The sequence below is a fragment of the Chrysemys picta genome, chromosome 8 (genome assembly GCF_011386835.1).
Source record: "Chrysemys picta bellii isolate R12L10 chromosome 8, ASM1138683v2, whole genome shotgun sequence".
NCBI lineage: Eukaryota > Metazoa > Chordata > Testudines > Emydidae > Chrysemys > Chrysemys picta.
The window spans coordinates 46,041,781-46,062,717 of record NC_088798.1 but is presented as its reverse complement, the minus strand read 5'-3'; the positions used below and the strand labels follow the sequence as shown (position 1 = coordinate 46,062,717).

The 20,937-nt window shown below is 41.3% G+C and overlaps 1 protein-coding gene across 10 annotated transcripts in view; it reads left to right on the top strand.

The window, feature by feature from the left end:
- LOC103305707 (uncharacterized) overlaps positions 1-20,937 on the top strand; it is a 123,028-nt gene that overhangs the window by 77,435 nt on the left and 24,656 nt on the right. For 6 of the 10 annotated variants that reach the window (XR_010589753.1, XR_010589752.1, XR_010589751.1 and 3 more), the window contains exon 1: positions 2,299-12,015. Coding sequence is in view for 3 of the 10 variants with exons in the window: in XM_065554429.1 (XP_065410501.1) it covers positions 2,266-2,291 (26 nt within the window). In the remaining 7 variants the exon portion in view is untranslated. The other 4 variants (XM_065554429.1, XM_065554430.1, XM_065554431.1 and 1 more) reach the window with 2 other exon arrangements.

Genomic DNA, 20,937 nt, shown 5'->3' with positions numbered 1-20,937 from the left:
GTCATAAAAAAAGTAGATGAAAATTGTCAAATATCAGCTATAGTTAAGATAGACACCTATGGTGGATGAGAAAAGGGGAATGGAAAGCTGTGGAGACATTTCAGAATTGAGTAGTTAGGGGCCCACTCATTTGTGATGCCTTTTGAATAGCATCATACCCCTGAAACAATGACTTTAAAAGGGGTTGGGACAGATGGGGCATTTGAGAATTAGGAGCGGAATCCACAGTCTCGCTACCAATTTTATTTATGGAATTGCATTTGAACATGGCCTGTGAAGCTGAAACACCATATTCTTGGAATTAATTTTATTTTATTTAATCACACCTTAAGTAGTGAACCAAGAACAACTAGGAATGTGGCTTAACAAGGACGGCTTAAGCCTGGTATACACACACAGTTGCACTGGTTTAATTAAAGGTGTATCTTTACATTGACTTTATTTACACTAGTTCAGACACCTTTGTGGATGCTTATATTTGTTTAAACCGGTCTCTCTCTCCTTTTTCTTTTTCTCATTTAACTTGTCAGTGAATTTACAGGTATATGCTAAACCAATATAACTGGTTTAAAACCCATATAGAAGTGTAGGTAATGTGCAGGGTTTTAAGTTAATGCAAATTAGTGCAACTTCTGTGTGTAGACAAGGTCTTGAAGTTTTTCTTTTAACTGTTTCTCCTGTCACTTATCTATTCTTTTCTGAGAGATGCTCACCAATTTTCCCTCTGTCTTCTCCCTACTTTTGTGTTGTTTATATAATGTGCAAGGACATTTCTTGTGTGAATAATAATATTCATCAGTCAAGTTTCTCCTTGGTTTTGAAATACATGAACAAAAGCAACAACCATTCTCTTTTAAAGATGCTTTCCCTGTCACTGCATTTCCCATGGGGTCACTTAGTAGCTATAATTAGATTCGGTTAAGTGAAGGTTCAACATTAAGATGGTCTGATTTCAGCTAAGTGGAAAACAAGAATATTTTAAAAGGAGATGACTATATTGTGCTAAATGTCCTTACCATTTTAGTCTGTGAACATACACACATTTGTGTGGCATTGAAGAAAGTTTTTTTCCTTTGAATGAAGCTAAATAAGAGGGGAAATGTATTTTGACAAAATCTATCATCTTTGTATTTAAGCACTGTCACTGCGTAACTGACATGTACAACTAAGAGCAAGCTGATAAACTAGTTAAATGATCACAATGCAAAGCAGATCTTAAACACAATGAAAGATGGAAATGGGGACAAATAGGCAATCAGCCAGGTTAGGGTTGGAGACTGAAGATGTCTATAACAGAGTATAAAAGAACCATAGAAATACTTTACTGCACTGAGTAACTTTGGACCTAATTCTCGTTTTACAAGTAGTTACTTCACTTGCTGGAATGATATAGTGAGTAGTGCAAGAAAGCATGAATTCTGTTTCAGAAACCTTGAAATAGTTTGTGTATCTGGTTTCATTTTGATGAGGAATGAAACGGAGACCTTTCCAATTTTTTGAGAGACAAAAAAAAAAACAGACTGAGAGCATATCCCAGGTGGGAGCCCTAACCATTGATTTATTATATACTCTGGGCTCTTTGTCTCTCTCTCCTTCCCTGAAATTCCATTCTCAATAAATCCGCAATTTCAGTTGAAAGCCTGTTTTGTCAAAAACTTCCTGACCACCTCTAAGAGTGAGGTTGTGGTTGCTGTTACAATCGGTGGTGGACTAGCATCTACAGTCTTCTTCACCACCATCTTTACTGCCATATAGGGTATTGACTTCTCACCAAACTAAGGGGTGTGTGTGTGTGTGTGTGTGTGTGTGTGTGTGTGTGTGTGTCTCAGTGGAGAGAAAAGTGGAAAGTTGCATCACTGAAATTCTTTTCTCACTGTGAATCTTATCTGCATGCCTAGTGCTGTCACAGCCAGCCAAATTCTACCCCCAGAAGAAACTTCAGTGGAAATATGTGTGTACCTGGTACATAATTTGGCCTTTGGAGTCTGAAGAGCTTTTGTGAGAGATTGCATATGTGGGTGTGAGCAAACTTTTAGAGAAATTATTGTAGGGAATGGAAAAATTGACAAGCATTGGAAAAAAGGTCATCTTTGTGCAAAAGTTTTTTTTCTTCCTTTTTTTGTCTCCTGACTGGAAGAGCAATTAATGCCTTTTACCACTCTATTTTACTTTATTTCTGCATTTGAAGGTAGAAGCTGAAGCAGGTTACTGTGGATGAGAAGCTGACAACAAATTGGAGAAGGCAAAGAAGTTGCATGCAGAGGCATGTGTCCTCAAGTGAATACAAAATGGTAGGGTCACGGCCAACTTCCCCAGAATGTTCTCTTTTTACTGGTCCCTTCAAATAAAAAAGCAAAATCCCTTCTAATCCAAGCAGAATGTAGCACTAAATTCTGGTATTACTTCAGAGACAGATGTAGTTATCGTACAACCTATACAAGAGGCCAGGGTAGCAAAGATAGGGATGGGTGGTTTAATTTCTACAGAAGGTGTAAGCGTGTTGTATATTCTCTGGGAAACATAAGCCATGCCTTTCTCCCTTACTTGCTAGTTTGCAGCTTTTGTGGTTATCATGTAATACCACTCAATCACATCATAACTGACCTTTAATTTGGACTTTTCTTACAGAGTGCATGATTATGATCTTTCTTATGCCAGTGTAAATTGAGAGTAACTAATGGTCAAATCAGTTGCATCAATGTGAAAATGGTGTATGGAGAGGTTAGATTTGGCCCATTAGGTACTGGATCAAACCACTTCTGTAAATCTCAATCCTAGAGCACCTTAGCATTGTCACACTTTTACCTGTGCACACTTTAAAATTGCACAGAAAGCAGTATGCACATGCTAAAATTGAGCATTTCAAATCCATGCTTACCATTCTATTTTCTCCAGTCTAACATCTCCGAGGTGTGTGTTTAATTCATCTCTACTCCTTCTTTATTCTTAGTTCTTATTCCCTTCTTTCTTTTATTTATTTTATTGATTTTTGTTTTGCCCCCCAAAATGAGGGGAGAACCAACAACAAGAGGGCAAAAAGTAAATGAAAGGAAAGTGGAAGGAGGAAGGAGTGTCCTTTTTGGTTAGGAATTAATCAAAGATTTCTAAAAAGTCAGACAAAATCTTTTTATATTTGTCTGAGGTCCAAAATGTTATCGGCTCTTTAGCTGCTAGGTCAGACAAATTACTGAGCCAAGTTTATTTCTCTGGATGTGGTCTTGTTCTAATGTTGTTAAACCTAATTTCCTAGTCTGCTATATAATCTTATTGACTGCTTTAATGTCAGTCTTCCCCCCCCCCACCTCCTTCTCTTCCAACCCATTAGACTAATAGGTTGTACTTTTCTGCCATTTAATTATACTAAGTTTGGTGCCTAGCTGAATCCCCTCCGCCTACATTGTAATTGACTGACTAAATTTTATTCTAAACCTGTCCTTAGTATAAAATATTTTGGTTTAAAGAGATGGACATGTCCGTGTTCCAAGCCTTGTACACAAATACCACTATATGCATTATTTCTTCAATTACTCACATTTGTCCATTTATTGATAGTGGAAAACTGAGTTTAGAGGAGGAAGGTGAAATAAATAAGTTTTCTTTCTTTCTTTGTGAACTGGAGATTGATTGTGGTAGCACTACACTAGAATGTTCATTTCTGGGAGGAAATAACCAGTTTTCAATCCAGGAATAGTCAGAATTAGGAAGCGCTCTTCACAGCAGAACATGTCGTCATTAATAATACTGGAGTATAAGTACATATGAACACAGGCTTTTCTGATTGTGGTTATTAAATCCTTTGTAACCTGATCCAGGTATTGTTATAGTGTTTGTTAATAAATATTCCTTAAATATTTTAGATTAAAAATCTCAAACTATAGGTTGTTTGAAGCGTTGACTTTGTTCTGTTGTGTAATTAATCACCTAAGTCATATGGTATTGTTACTGCTTTCTGCCTGGATGATTAAATCTTTTAAAATAGAAAAAACATCCAGTGAATTTTCAGAAAAATAAACATTCAAGCTGAACTTCCTGGAGGTGTCAACATTGTGCGTGTTTTTGTGATTTCAGAGGAGTCATCTAAATCCTCACGATTAATGAGCGATATGACTGCATGAATGATAATGAAATGAACACTGGGTTAGATTGTCAGCAGATGTAGACATAACTGTTTTGACAGTTTACATTGGCTGAAATCACTCACTAAAATCCTAAGAAACTCTGTCAAGGGTGTGCTAAAGGCAGGAATACTGACTCTGCAGGGCAATCTCTCCCCATTTTGCAGAGACCTGGAATTGTGACCCTGAAGGGAAGGGAAGGGCTAGGGCTTGTGGGTGGTTCTCTATGTATCACCACTCAAACATTCATATATACAGCCAATAGTATGTACTACTGTAATAGCACTGTAAGTAATAGTAGATCCTACTATTGTAGGATTGTATTGACCTTGATTTGCCTCCCGCTTCATGACATGGACCTTCTACCTCTTACTTGAGATCTCTGAGCATGGTACCAGAATGCATTCATGCTGTCTTGGACTCTCCAATATATGGAGACAAGGTGTGATAAGGGAATCCTGAAAGCAACTCAGAGGTACAATGCCTCCACACACACTTTACCAGGATTGTCCCAGTTTGGAGTGACAGTGTGGTGTCCTGACTGTTTCTGTCCATGGACTGTGTTGGGGGTGGGGTAAGAAGGTGGTAGCAGTATTCCTCCAAGCTCTGCCCACAAAATAAGCTCAAACTCTTGAGATGCTACTCACAGGATATCATGCAAATATTTGAAGTATGATGAATACTGATTGTGGGGAGGGAAAGGGAAGGGGTAGCATTAATTGAGGGGAATTAGTCTGTGAGAGAAGAGGCAGCATTATTTCTTTTTTGGTGGAGGTGGCTGATATGGGAGAAGAGGGAAGAAGAATCTTTAATCCCCACCATGCAACTGATCCTGATTTTTCATTGGGGAAAATCTAGTCATGCTATTCCCAAAGCCCTGGCCTCCAGTGGATCTCTTAAAATCCATTGGTCTGCAATGTAGGTGTGGGGTGGGTTCACTCTCTCCAACAGATCCTTGGAAAACTCCACCAGGGGACCCTGGTGGAGTTTTATATCCTTGACCTGAGATTTTTCTGCGGAGAGGATGAAGTGGGCAAATATGGGCCTGATCCAAAGTTCACTGAATTCAGTGGAAAGATTCCAATTGCCTTCAGTGTATTTTGGATCAGGGTCTGCTTGCAGTGATTGGAATCCAGAGAGAGAGCTTGTTCTTTTCTTCCTTGTATATTAGAGTTTTTAATTTTAAAAATCATTTTCCTGTAATAAAGGGAAGGCAAACTTTTAAGTATTAATGATAAATGTTTACTATTACTTTTAATTTCTTTCCTTTATTTTCCTGGATTCTCCTATTTGTGATCCCATTACTGCTCTAAGCCAGGCAATATTTCCCCTCTCCCCCCTTCTCTGATTTTCCCATTTTGCAGATATAATGTTCAAGATTTTCAAGAATGGGTGTCTGTAGTTGGACATCTAAATAAGTTTAACCTGATTTCCCAGAAGAACTGAGAGTATTCAGACTTTTTTAAAATATGGATTGAGGTGTCATAATTTTTAGGCATCTTTTTGACAGTCTTGAACAATATTTTTAATAACCAACAATAAAAGAAGTTGAAGTTGGCTTGATATAGTTGTTGTGGTAAGACTAGAGACACAGGCAATCGAACTGTTGGTACAACTGGGAAAATAGTGACAAAATGCTACAAACATATTCTTTCAAGTGGTAAATTGCATTCACTTTGGGTTAATGTCCCTTTTGTGTTCACTTCCGTGAATATTCTAGCAGTTGAGTATATGCAAATACGAATATTCATGGAAAGCATCTTTTGAATTTAATATCACAATATTTGCTCTGGAAATTTTGATTTTAAGAGTTACACATTTATCCAAAGAACAAAGTAACCATATGTGCAATTTCACCATCTCAAATTTTGTTTGTAAGCAATTGACTGAAGTATTCAATCTACACATCAAAATTTATTCACAGAAATTATTTTGTAAATATTTTCACTAATATATACATCTGAGAAGATCAGACTTTGCAGAAATGTTGTGAACAGAGAGAAGCAAAAATTATAAAATTATTCATTACAAATTATTTTCCCAATTCTAATAGAGTTCCCCCAAACAGGTACATACCTGCATTGCTTTTGGCATGTAGGAATCTTTAGCTAAGGCTTATAAGACTTTGCTTTGAAATAATCACTTGCAAATGTTGAACCAGATCTTGGGGGTGTAATTAAATAGATGAGATGCCCTTGATTTGCTTTTCACATGAGCATACTCAGTGGTGTTGTATGTGATTTAATTTCATTGCATACTGCTGGCATTGTTCTTTTTACCTTTAATAATCAAGGTTAGCATTTAAATAAACTGGATGTCATTATGAAGTCTGCTAGAAACAAAGGGTTACAACAATAAAGCCTATGTGGTCCTGCTAAATGAGAAATGAATTAATCAGTTCTGCACCTCCAGCTGTACAGCCCCCTTCATTATGTGGAAAGGAAGTTGGTGTATCCACCATCTGTCAGCACTTTTTCCTCTGTGTCCTATTCTTGCTCCTGCTGTTACACCTGTGAGCTGAATACTCATAACAGAGTCTTTTAGTGTGACATTATTATACCCTGCTGCTACAGCAGAAGCTTTTTGAAATCCAACTGACAATTTTAAATCATGCATTTTTTTTTTATGGGCTACCATGAAGAATTCATGACATCCCACTGAAATAGTCCACCTTCTTTCAATTTTGTTTGCAGTTGTGGAAAATTCTACACAATATTCCACACAAAGATGGACTACAAGCTATCAGGAACAGTATCCCTGATAATGTCACAGCTAACCTGGTGGCTGAACTTTGTGATTTTGTCCTCACCCACAACTATTTCACATTTGGGGACAATATATACCTTCAAGTCAGCGGCACTGCTATGGGTACCCGCATGGCCCCACAATATGCCAACATTTTTATGGCTGACTTAGAACAACGCTTCCTTAGCTCTTGTCCCCTAACGCCCCTACTCTACTTGCGCTACATTGATGACATCTTCATCATCTGGACCCATGGAAAAGAAGCCCTTGAGGAATTTCACCATGATTTCAATAATTTCCATCCCACCATCAACCTCAGCCTAGATCAATCCACACAAGCGGTCCATTTCCTGGACACTACTGTGCTAATAAGCGATGGTCACATAAATACCACCCTATACCGGAAACCTACTGACTGCTACACTTACCTACATGCCTCCAGCTTCCATCCAGGACACACCACACGATCCATTGTCTACAGCCAAGCTCTAAGATATAACCGCATTTGCTCCAATCCCTCGGATAGAGACAAGCACCTACAAGATCTCTATCAAGCATTCTTAAAACTACAATACCCACCTGCTGAAGTGAAAAAACAGATTGACAGAGCCAGACGAGTACCCAGAAGTCACCTCCTACAAGACAGGCCCAACAAAGAAAATAACAGAACACCACTAGCTGTCACCTTCAGCCCCCAACTAAAACCTCTCCAGCGCATCATCAGAGATCTACAACCTATCCTGAAAGATGATCCTTTACTCTCACAGATCTTGGGAGACAGACCTGTCCTCGCTTACAGACAACCCCCCAACCTAAAGCAAATACTCACCAGCAACCACACATCACTGAACAAAACCACTAACCCAGGAACCTATCCTTGTAACAAACCCCGATGTCAACTCTGTCCACATATCTATTCCAGTGACATCATCATAGGACCTAATCACATCAGCCATACCATCAGGGGCTCGTTCACCTGCACATCTACCAATGTGATATATGCCATCATGTGCCAGCAATGCCCCTCTGCCATGTACATTGGCCAAACCGGACAGTCTCTATGCAAAAGAATTAATGGACACAAATCTGACATCAGGAATCAAAATACTCAAAAACCAGTGGGAGAACACTTTAACCTGTCTGGTCATTCAGTGACAGACCTGCGGGTGGCTATATTACAACAGAAAAACTTCAAAAACAGACTCCAACGAGAAACTGCTGAGCTAGAATTGATATGCAAACTAGACACAATCAACTCCGGTTTGAATAAGGACTGGGAATGGTTGAGCCATTACAAACATTGAATCTATCTCCCCTTGTAAGTAATCTCACACTTGTTATCTAACTGTCTGTCGGTACTGGGCTAGCTTGATTATCACTTCAAAAGTTTTTTATCTCTTAATTAATTGGCCTCTCAGAGGTGGTAAGACAACTCCCACCTGTTTATGCTCTCTGTATGTGTGTATATATATCTCCTCAATATATGTTCCATTCTATATGCATCCGAAGAAGTGGGCTGTAGTCCACGAAAGCTTATGCTCTAATAAATTTGTTAGTCTCTAAGGTGCCACAAGTCCTCCTGTTCTTCTTTTTTTGAAGGTACAAAAAGCAAATCAATGGGACAAATAGTGTAACTTGAAGGCTGAAGACAGATTCCTTTTTGTGACCTGACTCAATTAGTGTCAGGCTATCGGCTATTAGGCATGTCCTATTCTTGTTCAGAAATCCTAGAAGCAGGGAAAATTCAGAATCTCTCCATCAAGGAGGAAAAAAATAAACCTGCAAAAGTAAAATGATTCATTTACATCATTTTTGAACATGGTCTTCTAAATACTTTGTACGGAGTTTAAAGAATATAATTACTTGGAAAGAGGCAAGTTCTAGAAATAATCTAGTGTAGGTTTCTTTGAGATTTTCAGTCAAAGCTGACCAGTATGGAAACTTAGAGAGAAAAATAAAGGGAATGAATAAAGGGAAGTGAAAGGATAGTAATCGAATGAAAGATTACTAAACCTCTACAGGTTTTTTAAGACAGAGGTGCAGGCCTGGAATTTAAAGGCAGATTAAATGAAGATGTCAGGCTAAATCTTCAGTTCCTTGTTTATCCAAATCTCCCATTGAACCTATCTCCAATGAAGGAATTCTGCATGTGTGGTGCTCTGGCCTGGCACACAGAGGTTGCAGCCTCACTCAAGTTTGGCCCATCCACCTTGATGGAGATGTGGGGGTGCATGGGCCAACCCTGAGTGGTTCTGCGACTCCTGTATGTGCCAGGTCACAAGGCCCAGAACAGGGACAGGAACCATCTCTGTGAGGTGAGAGAGGGACAGGCTCCATCTCCAACCCTGCAGGTGCTGAGCAAGGTGCTGATTCAGTGTGTGAGGTGCTGGGGCCAGCAACTGCAGCAGGGATGGCTCCTCAGGGTTATAGGCAGTGGCACCAGGGATTTCCTCAGCTCGCATGGTATATGTGTGTACCATGGGAGAAATGTCTGTAATAAAATGTCCTTTATTACAGACATTTCTCCCATGGTACACACATAAACTTAAAAATTTGTTAAAATGTATTGGGTAGCACATGCCAACAAACAGACCTTCTTAAATCCTAGTCTAGATGAGACCTATGTGTATAGGGAAAGTTCCATCTTTTGTGAGTATTCGAGTAGGTACCTGTTTAAGGAAACCTGGACTTGGCAGATATTTGTACATGACTAGTTTCCTAAAGTCCAGGATAATGGGTTGATGTTGCATTGATGTTGTGCTTAAACTGACACCTGAATGTAATCTGCAAAAAATAACTTTAAAATTACAGGATTAAGTTCCCCTGACTGCACTCTTACCAGGCTTCAATCCAAACCTGGATGCAGCATGCTTCTGAGCTCCCCGGGTCTTTGCAGGCTTCAGTCTCTGGAACTGGCCTCTCAGGCACACTTCCCAGGTACAGACTTTGTCTGGTACTGCTTCCAGGGAATGGAACCCTGTAGTCCAACTGCCCCTAGGCTCGCAGGGTCAGTGCTAATGCCTAGGACATCCCAGTAGCTGAAGCATGCCCACCCCAGAACTCTGCACTAGGGGGGTACTCTGCTTTATAGTTTTACCCCTTCGTAGATGGAACATACTTGAAGAAAGGACACAGACTTTGCAAAAGGAATTCTAAACCAATCATACTTTTATTCATAGACTGTACAAGAGATATACAGGTCTACAGAAAAACAACAAAACCTGCGTGCAACTCCCTGCCTCATTCTCCTCTCCAAGGATCAATTGAGATTTGCTCGGTGTCTGCTCAGGGTATCCAGAATCTTCTCTCCTCCTATTCAGTCTTGACTTTCTTGTTCCTATTGAGAGAGAATGATTCAGTGCAGACCTTGTCCTTTTGTAATTTCCATATCTTCCCCCATCAGCCTCAAACTCCTGTCATGTATCTGTTTCTTGTTTATAGGCTTACCTGTGAGATCGAGTGTCCTTGGGTGGTAGCCAATAAAGCTGAATGAAATTGTCCAACCAAAACTTTTTTCTGTGAAAAATGCAGATTTGGGTCAACCAAAAGATTTCACAAACTCAAATCCACTTCACCAAACTTTTTTTTTAATCAAAATATTTTTTCAACATTTTTGAAGTAAACTATTTTGATTTCATTTTGAAATTACTTTGTTTTGATTTTTTTTCCTTTTTATTTTTTTAAAAAAGTGAAAGCTCAAAAGTAAATGGAATGTTTTTGTAACTTTTCACCAAAAATGTTGAGGGAAATTTTCTTGTGGGTTTATCAAAAATTATTTATTTACAATGCCAGCAAACTGAAAAATCAGTTATTTGCACATCTCTAGTGGCCAGCTCTTTGTCTAAGGGTGATTCCACATAAATGTAATGTTATCCAGGTTCAACAACATTCCCTTGTTAGCCCTCTGCTATGTGCAAGAGTTACTCATGACACCCCTTTTATGGAAACTATAGGGCCATGGTGAAGCCCCAGAAGAGCTTGAAAATCCAAATGGCTTTCCACAAAACAAAATGGAGGTTGCCAATTGATATACATAAATGCAGACATATATGAATCCATCACACATAACCAATATTTTGAAAGTTTGAAGCCTAAAACTGTACTTAAGTTGTTTTGATAAAAGGACTGATTTTTAAAGTTGCTGAGTATCTATGGCCTTCAATAGAAGCTGTGAGTGGTCAGCACCTTTTGAAAATCAGGCTTGGTTTATTTAGGGACCAAAGTATAAATCTAGGTGATTTTCTGTAGGCACCCCAGTTTTTGTGCGTGTGAACTCTCCTCCCTGTCTCTGTTTTTAGCTCAATGGGTGTTTACACAAAGGGACCTGAAAGGAGGTATATCCAGCAGCCATATAACTTGATAGTGATATGGAAATAAATTTAAACTTGCACACAATAGTGAAAAATCATAAGCAAATAAAACATGCCTGTAACAAGAAGGATGTTTATAAATTAGGGTTCAGATGAGAGCCATGAGAATGATTTAAAGATTAGAAAAAATGATTTATGGTGCTAGGCTCCAGGAGCTCCATCTATTTCGCTTAATAGAGAGAAGGTTAAGGGGTGACTTGATTAGATTATAGGTATCTACATGGGGAACAAATATTTAATAATCAATCTAGTGGAGAAAGGAATTTCTGGAGTGGCTGGAATTTGAAGCCAGACAAATAAGACACAATTTTTTAATGGTGAGGATAATTAACCATTGGAACAATTTACCAAGGGTTGTGATGGATTCACCATCACTGACCATTTTTAAATCAAGATTGGATGATTCATTTTCCAGATCTTCTAAAAGATCTCCTCTAGGAATTATGCTGGAAGTTCTATGATAGGTGTACTAAAGGAGGTCAGACTAGATGACAACAATGGTCCCTTCTAGCTTTGGAATCTATACATTTATGAAAACTCTGTGAGCTTCTTCCAGGCAGAGGATATACTCCGCAAGTTTGCACTTAATGTTTCCTTTGAATTCTTCCTTCCCGAGTGCCACTGATTGTGAAAGCGAAACCAATGCTCTTTTAAAGTTAACTTGCACAGTGACGGGGTTTGGGAAGTAGCCATTTCCATTAGAGTGTGGGCACCTTGAATACCCACTCCTGACAGCCTTTCCCACTTGCAGCATGAAACTTGATCTTCTCAGAGCTCCGATGGAAGTAAGACTGTGTGTGTGTGTGTGTGTGTGTGTGTGTGTGTGTTAGTGAAATGATGTCATGGAGATGTCAGTTACATATGCACCAATATCACTTTTTATGTACAAGTCTTGCAGCAATAGCACTTCCTCTTTCTACTCCTCTCTTTATAGAGCCACCTCTTTTTCTCTTTCCTTCTGCCAGCAGAGGTGGTTGGAACAATGTGATTTTATTTATTTATTTATTTGTTTATTTATTGTAATCAGGTACAGGATTACTTAATGCCATGGTTTAAAGGTTTCTGTGTTCTGCTGAATCTCTGATCTTAGACGGCCACTGTACCTAATGTTATGCATTTCATGGAAAGGGCAATTTTACTTAATATTAAAAGTTCCATTTATACTAATTAACTATCATGTAAAATACTGATTGTGCTAATAAAACAAATTGGGGCAAGAGAAAAGATGTGTGCAATGATGAGAATAATTGCCACTGATTGCTATTTAAAAAAAAAATCTGAGTTTGTTGCTTACCAATACAGAAATACCTGGAGTTGCTACAGCTTCTCTACTTCACAGTCCATTTACAGCAGCTGGCATTTGCCATAGGAACAAACACTTTCTCGCACTGCCAGTGATTGATGGGAAGTTTGCTACACTGCATTTTGTAAGGGGAAATCTGAAATATCCATGTTAGTAGGTTCTGCGCATTTGTGGCATAATGAAGTACATATAAAAAGAAAAGTCCTAGAGATTCTTTCTTTAATGTTCAGACCTGGCCTAATTGTATAACAGTGCTCTCTGGGACAGTTCCGCATGGAATGCAATTTAACAGAGATAATGCAATAGCAAGCTCAGAATGTCAGAGTGTTCTCCTTAACTACAAAAAAAGTCTGAATAGCCACAGTTGTACAGTGACTCGCTCTGTTCTCACTTGCCTTTTTATCTTTTTATATCCCATCTTTCTAGGAACCAATCTAGGGGTGATGGGAACACTAAGTTTTAAATTGAAAATATAATGAGTGTATGAATGAATAAAAGGGATTGGGCAATTTTGGTTCCTTGGTTTTGGGCATTTTTCTTTTTCTGTGATTTTAAGTAGCTGGAGAAAAGCTTTGTATTAAAACTTAAAGCTGTTCCCTGACTTCCAAATATAATACCTTATTTTCTGAAGACAAGATTATGAAGTGCATAGTCAGTTTTCATTCAGGCCTTTCTGAGGAAACAACTTCCATTCAATTCAGTAGGAGTCTGAGTAAACTCTGAGTAATGGCCTCAGAAACTGACCCAGCAAATAACGTGCTTTGTGTATATTCCTCATAAGTCTGGGCAATTCAGTTCAGATAAAATAACTCTTAACCATCACCAAAAACATGAACTATACTTTTTTTTTTTTAATACCCCCCACCTATATATGCCACTATCACTAGCCAGAGCAGCTAAGTCAGTGTTGGAGGATGTGGTTAGTTTAGGGTTACCATACGTCCGGATTTTCCCGGACATGTCCGGCTTTTAGGGGCTCAAATCCCCGTCCGGGGGGAAATCCCCAAAAGCCGGGCATGTCCGGGAAAATCGGGAGGCTCGGCCGGGGCCTCTTTGTCCGGGGCCGGGGGCATGGTGCCGGGGGCATGGTGCCGGGCCGGGCTGGGCGCGGGGCCGGGGTCCGGGCCGGGAGCGCGGTGCCGGTCCGGGCCCGCGGGGTCGGTGCGCCGGGCCCGCGGGGCCGGGAGCCGGGCCCGGGTCGGTGCGCCGGGCCCGCGGGGCCGGGAGCCGGGCCGGGGGGGGTCCGCCGGGCCCGCGGGGCTGGGAGCCGGGGGGTCCGCCGGGCCCGCGGGGCTGGGAGCCGGGCCGGGGTGGGGGAGCCGGGCCCGCGGGGCTGGGGGCCGGGGTGGGGGAGCCGGGCCCGCGGGGGGTGGTCGGTCGGGGCCGGCACCCCAGGGCCCGAGCCAACCCAGGCTGGGGCCGCCGGGGGGCCAGCCTGGGCCGCTCCTCCTCCCGCCCCGCCCCCCTTACCTGCTTCAGGCTTCCCGCGAATTAAATGTTCGTGGGAAGCAGGGGAGGGGGCGGAGACTTTGGGAGGGGGCGGAGTTGGGGCGGGGGGCATGGGCGGGGCTGGGGGCGGGGGCAGGGCCCCGGGGAGTGTCCTCCATTTGGAGGCACAAAATATGGTAACCCTAGGTTAGTTACTTGCTTCTCCTCCAGAGCAAGGGAGAACTTGCTACTCAGAAATATTTCACAAGGCCTACTGGAGTGCTGCAGCATACTCATCACCACTCATTCTGGCCTGTGCCTAACCGTATGTTCTTTCCTTGAAAGAACAAAGTATCCTTGAAGGAGCATGCAGAGTTTGTCTGTTCTGTGCTGTGCCCTGAGAACAAAATGGGGGAATGAAGACAGTTGCAACTTAAAGAAAACATTTCCTATTTTTTTAACCAGCCACAGAGCTGAACTTCATGCAGGGAGGGTGCTCAGCAATTCAAAGATACAGTGCACAGGAAACAGACCTAATGACTGTTTCAAAGGTACATAACTAGTTTGATTCAAATCACCCACGCTTGCACAACAAGAGTGGAGCAAATACTGCAGAAACTTCTATGACTACTCCGCTGATTTTTTTTTCAATGTATCCACTTATATATATAAACAAAATGGAGTAATCTACCAATGAGGATTAAAAAGAGCCTAACTGCTCTAGAGTTAAAAAGAGCCTAATTAAAGGGATAATACGAAGGGAAAATCCACACTTTACTAAAGCCCTTTACTGAAAACTTTTATAAAATCCGAGAAGATGGGGCAAGAGAAACCACCTGCAAGAAGTATACTGCAGAGTTGGTTTCGTTCTTTCTGCTGTCCTATTACAGACACACCAGAAAACCTTATCTCAAGGAAAGATTTGCTTATTATCAGTTTTTTTCTGTCTGCAGTTGCTAAAGAACTCCTCATTAGATCACAAGAGTGGGCTTGGGAGTGTTTGTAGATTTGCTTAGTACCACATAATTGCAGGAATGCAGAGTGGCTGCTTCCCACTGACATGAATGGGACAATTGCAAAGCAGTTTCTTTGGGTTAGTTGGCTTTTACTGTCTTTAACTGTCATGGATGGTAGATTTTTGGAGGGCTCTTGACTTCCCCTACTCAGGAAATGAGGTGGCAAACTATATTTTTTACGAATTAAAATAAAAGAGCCAAAACCTCCCACATGTAAACTACATGTGATAACCAGCATAGAAAATTAGAAGGGGCTGACTGACTGAAACCAAATAGGGGTTAAATCAAGAGAATATAAAGCTGGCTTCCAGCACCTAGCCATATCAATTCAAGCTAAATCTTCATTTAGGTAGATGCTTGGGCCAAATTGAGCTCTTTAATAAAAAAACAAGTGGCTCTTTGGAAGGGATAGCAATAATCTAACGATGTTATCTGAACTCTCATTAGCCAAACTTACTACTATTATAGAGTTTAATTTAAAAAAAAATCCCTCGTTTTAACATAGAATTATTTGATTTATTTTTGCCTGTCTCCTCTTCAGTCAATGAAATGGGTCCATTACCCAGGGTATTTATATTATAACTGTACTGTGACAGCAGATGTTCATGCAAGTGACTCACTTGCATGAACGCTCCTAGAAAGCAAATTTCAATTTTTCTTGCTTGAATGCCTGTGGCAAGCAAATTCTAAACTTACTTTTCACAAACATTTGAACCCAAAACTTAATTATAAGCTCATCCAGTCAAGGAAAGGGAAGAATACTAAGTGTCTTATGTGGCCAATGAAAAGCAAGCAATGCAGCTTGAATTTTGGATTCTGAAGAACAGCAATTTATCTAATTTCAGACAATAAATTTGAGAAAATCAAAGTGTCTTCACAGACATTGCCCAAAAATCAGAAAAGGGAAGATTTATTCAGTAAATTATTATGGATTATTCAACCTGTTCTACTCGGAACTTTATGGAAATTATTTGAACTTCTTGTTTCTGCCAACAGGTTAGGAATCTCATGAGAGTGCTTCTCTAGTGAACTGGATTTGCCATGCGTTCCTGTGCAGTGATTGTGGGGCAGAATCCTTCCCATGTTCTCACATCCAGGGTGCTCCAGTGGAGTCATTCAGTGATCATGACTACAGCCTAAGAATTAAAGCAGTGTTTGCAGCCCTTTTGTTGCTCCTTGGGAGGCAATTTTGGTAGCGGATTCACATAGTTATAAATGCACTGGCCATGTCCCATAACACTCCTGCATTATGGTATCAAGAAAGCTGCTCTGGAACTTTATAATTCCCCTGAATATCTCGTCTGTAGCTGGAACTCCATGCAAGTTCTGTTGCCTTTAAATCCCTCCACAGCCTGCTGTGGGATTTGCCCTGAAAGTGAAAGAAGCTACATATCACGATCCACTCTGTCCACACCTATAGGATAATGAATCTGGGTCCACCCAGAGTTCAAGTGAAGTTGTTTTACAGATCATCATGATCCTACTGTCCTTTATTCAGCAAGAGTTGCCTTTGATATACGATGTGAATAAAAGACTTTTTCCATTAAGTTGCAATGATTCTAACTTTCATGCATCATTTGACAGAGAAAACGAGAATTTGCAGACATAATAGCTAATGTAAAGTATATGAGTCTGCAAGGCAGTTAGATGGGTAGGAAACTAAGTTTACATGTTAATGTTACGGAGGTGTATGCAGATGATACAGGTGCACAAAAGTGTCCTTTGATGTGAATTTGTACTAAGAGTTAAATGCATAAATCTCTGGATTGCCTTATCTGAGGCAGGCTGTCTTTCTGTGTTCTGTGGTAGAACATGGGCTATAAATGTCAAATGAATATTTGCATGCAGATGGTAGAGTTTAAATTTGGAAGAAGCAAAGTAGAAAGCTTGTAAGCAAAGTCAGTAGAAAATCTCTCTTAACAAGAGAGAGTCTACTATAGCGAAGCTCTTTGGAAAAAAGACTATGTTTGTACAGTCCCAAGCTCTGATCCCAATTTGGTGCTTTTAGTCACTACCTTAATATATAAGTAATGTTTTGTTCAGTGGCGGATTTAGAGTTAGTGGGGTCCTGTGTGCAGCTTCATTTTTGGGACTCAGCCAAGAAAAAGAGCATTCTCTCTTACTCCCCCATGCCCTGCTTTCCATTCTTTTTTTTCTCATCCTCCTCCTATATTATAAGTAATAGGAAGTAAATGAAAATAAAGTGAAGTACCTTGATTGTTTTTGTAGTCTAACTTTTTTTCTACAGACCACTTGAAAATTGCTAAGGGTCTTAGCGGACCATTTAATGATCTTTCCAAATATTGTTTGTATCGTTAGCTAACTATTGTAAAGTGCTTTGGATAAGAGCACTTTATATAAAAAAAAAAAGTAAAAAAACCAGTAGGGTGCAGGGTCTGTCCAGGAGTTAGGATGTGGGAGAAGGCTCAGGTTGGGGTGTGGGGTCTGGGAGGGAGTTAGGGTGCAGGAGCGGGTTGGGGTGGGGGGGGTTGACCAGGAGTTAGGATGCAGGAGAGGGCTCAGGGTTGGGCAGGAGGTTGGGGTGTGGAGCACTTACCTGGGGCAGCTTCTGTTTGGTGCGAGGGGTGCAGGTGGGGATGTGGGGAGGGGGGGGTGAAGGAGCTCCTGTTTGATGCTCAGGGCGGGGGTCAGGGCAGGGGATGTGGGGGGCTGGGTGTGTGTGGGGGTGCAGGAATCAGGGAGGTCAGGGGGCTGTGGGTGTTTGAAGAGGGTGCAGGAGTCAGGGCTGGGGTTGTGGGGGGGGGTGCAGGAATCAGGGCAGGGGGTTGGGGGTGTGGAGGGGTGGGCCAGGTGTATGTGGGCCACTCCAGCCCCCTGCTCTGAGCGGCTCAGTCGCGACCACTGGGTTACCTTACCTGGCTGGCTGGTGGATGCGTCCCTGCCCTGCCGCTGCTCCTGTTTGCTGCCAAAGGGAGCTGTGGGTGGCAGCACCAGAACATGAGAGCTGAGACCCCGCAGGCCTGCCCCTCCCTTTCCCTTGCTTTTTTCCAGGGGCCGCCAGCAGCAGTGCATGCCAGGGACTGCACCTGCGCTGCCCAGTGTCCAGAGGAGCAGGGTTGCAGGACAGGCGTGGACAGACGCCCCACCAGGGGAGCGCTCATGCCTCCCCTACAGTATGCCCCCAGCCCCTCACCTGCCTGCTTGACTCTTGAGCTGGGAGCCAGATTCTCGGGCTGGGAGAGCGCACCGCATGCTGTGCCTCCAGCACGGCTCTTAAACGGCTCCCTCCCTGCTCTCCCCCACAGTTTCTGCCCCCACAGCAGTCCCCTCTGGCAAGGGTGCTGGACGATACTGGGCTGCCCGGCCCATGCCAGGGCACTGTGTGTTTCATTGTAAATCTGCCTCTGGTTTTGTCAGTGTCATTTCAAGCACTCAGCCAAGCTTACCTCCTTTCCCTGCTGCTGGATTCAATCCTCACAAGATGTGTTTGTTAATCATACATTCCTAATTAGAAAGAAAAAGTTTGGTGAATGTCAAGAAATATATAGGAATTGAAACTTAATTGATGTTTCAGTGCTTGAGAAAAGATTGGGAATAGTTTAAACAATTTGTTTCACAGCCAGCTGTGAAAGTGACTTATAGTGACAAAATATATTACAACCCATTAAAAAATACCCAAGCATTTTGGACGTATCACGAGCAGTGAGGTAATAGATATTTCATTTCTGCTGCACTTTAATGCATCTGTAACGTGATGACACTCTCAAACAATAATCTGAATAGCCTATCAAAGGAACCATTTATTATTATTTACATTAGGGACATAAATTCATAGATTCTAGGACTGGAAGGGACCTCGAGAGGTCATCGAGTCCAGTCCCCTGTCCGCATGGCAGGACCAAATACTGTCTAGACCATCCCTGATAGATATTTATCTAACCTACTCTTAAATATCTCCAGAGATGGAGATTCCACAACCTCCCTAGGCAATTTATTCCAGTGTTTAACCACCCTGACAGTTAGGAACTTTTTCCTAATGTCCAACCTAGACCTCCCTTGTTGCAGTTTAAACCCATTGCTTCTGGTTCTATCCTTAGAGGCTAAGGTGAACAAGTTTTCTCCCTCCTCCTTATGACACCCTTTTAAATACCTGAAAACTGCTATCATGTCCCCTCTCAGTCTTCTCTTTTCCAAACTAAACAAACCCAATTCTTTCAGCCTTCCTTCATATGTCATGTTCTCAAGACCTTTAATCATTCTTGTTGCTCTTCTCTGGACCCTTTCCAATTTGTCCACATCTTTTTTAAAATGCGGTGCCCAGAACTGGACTCAATACTCCAGCTGAGGCCTAACCAGAGCAGAGTAGAGCGGAAGAATGACTTCTCGTGTCTTGCTCACAACACATCTGTTAATACATCCCAGAATCATGTTTGCTTTTTTTGCAACAGCATCACACTGTTGACTCATATTTAGCATGTGGTCCACTATAACCCCTAGATCCCTTTCTGCCGTACTCCTTCCTAGACAGTCTCTTCCCATTCTGTATGTGTGAAACTGATTTTTCCTTCCTAAGTGGAGCACTTTGCATTTGTCTTTGTTAAACTTCATCCTGTTTAACTCAGACCATTTCTCCAATTTGTCCAGATCATTTTGAATTATGACCCTGTCCTCCAAAGCAGTTGCAATCCCTCCCAGTTTGGTATCATCCGCAAACTTAATAAGCGTACTTTCTATGCCAATATCTAAGTCGTTGATGAAGATATTGAACAGCGCCGGTCCCAAAACAGACCCCTGCGGTACCCCACTCGTTATGCCTTTCCAGCAGGATTGGGAACCATTAATAACAACTCTCTGAGTATGGTTATCCAGCCAGTTATGCACCCACCTTATAGTAGTCCCATCTAAATTGTATTTGCCTAGTTTATTGATAAGAATATCATGCAAGACCGTATCAAATGCCTTACTAAAGTCTAGGTATACCACATCCACAGCTTCACCCTTATCCACAAGGCTCGTTATCCTATCAAAGAAAGCTATCAGATTGGTTTGACGTGATTTGTTCTTCACAAATCCATGCTGGCTGTTCCCCATCACCTTACCACCTTCCAAGTGTTTGCAGATGATTTCCTTAATTACTTGCTAAATTATCTTCCCTGGCACAGAAGTTAAACTAACTGGTCTGTAGTTTCCTGGGTTGTTTTTACTTCCCTTTTTATAGAGGGCACTATATTTGTCCTTTTCCAGTCTTCTGGAATCTCTCCCGTCTCCCATGACTTTCCAAAGATAATAGCTAGAGGCTCAGATATCTCTTCTATTAGCTCCTTGAGTATTCTAGGATGCATTCCATCAGGCCCTGGTGACTTGCAGGCATCTAACTTTTCTAAGTGATTTTTAACTTGTTCTTTTTTTATTTTATCTGCTAAACCTACCCCCTTCCCATTAGCATTCACTATGTTAGGCATTCCTTCAGACTTCTTGGTGAAGACTGAAACAAAGAAGTCATTAAGCATCTCTGCCATTTCCAAGTTTCCTGTTACTGTTTCTCCCTCTTCACTAAGCAGTGGGCCTACCCTGTCTTTGGTCTTCCTCTTGCTTCTAACTTAGTGTTACCATTTATGTAGTGAAATAAAGTGACTATGGCAACTTGTGTAATGAAGCAAAGTATTTGCAATACTTGGAATCCAAACTTCTAACAATTCTGTGTATAATCACTTTGCTACTTGAAAGCCCACTTCTTGTCTCCCATACTTCAGGAAATTAGTCTGGAGAAATATGGGTTCCAAACCTCCAATGCTTGGCTCAGTGACTTTAGTGGGAGTTTAGCCTAACCAGATTGTAGGAACAGGTCCTAGATATTTATACCTCACATAGAACAGCAGAGTGTAGAATTAAGAAAGATGCTAGAGGACATCTTCCTTAACCTTCCTAATTTCAATTGATCACTACTGATTACTGTGAATAAAAAACATGTGTATGAATATGTTCTTTCTTGACCTGTT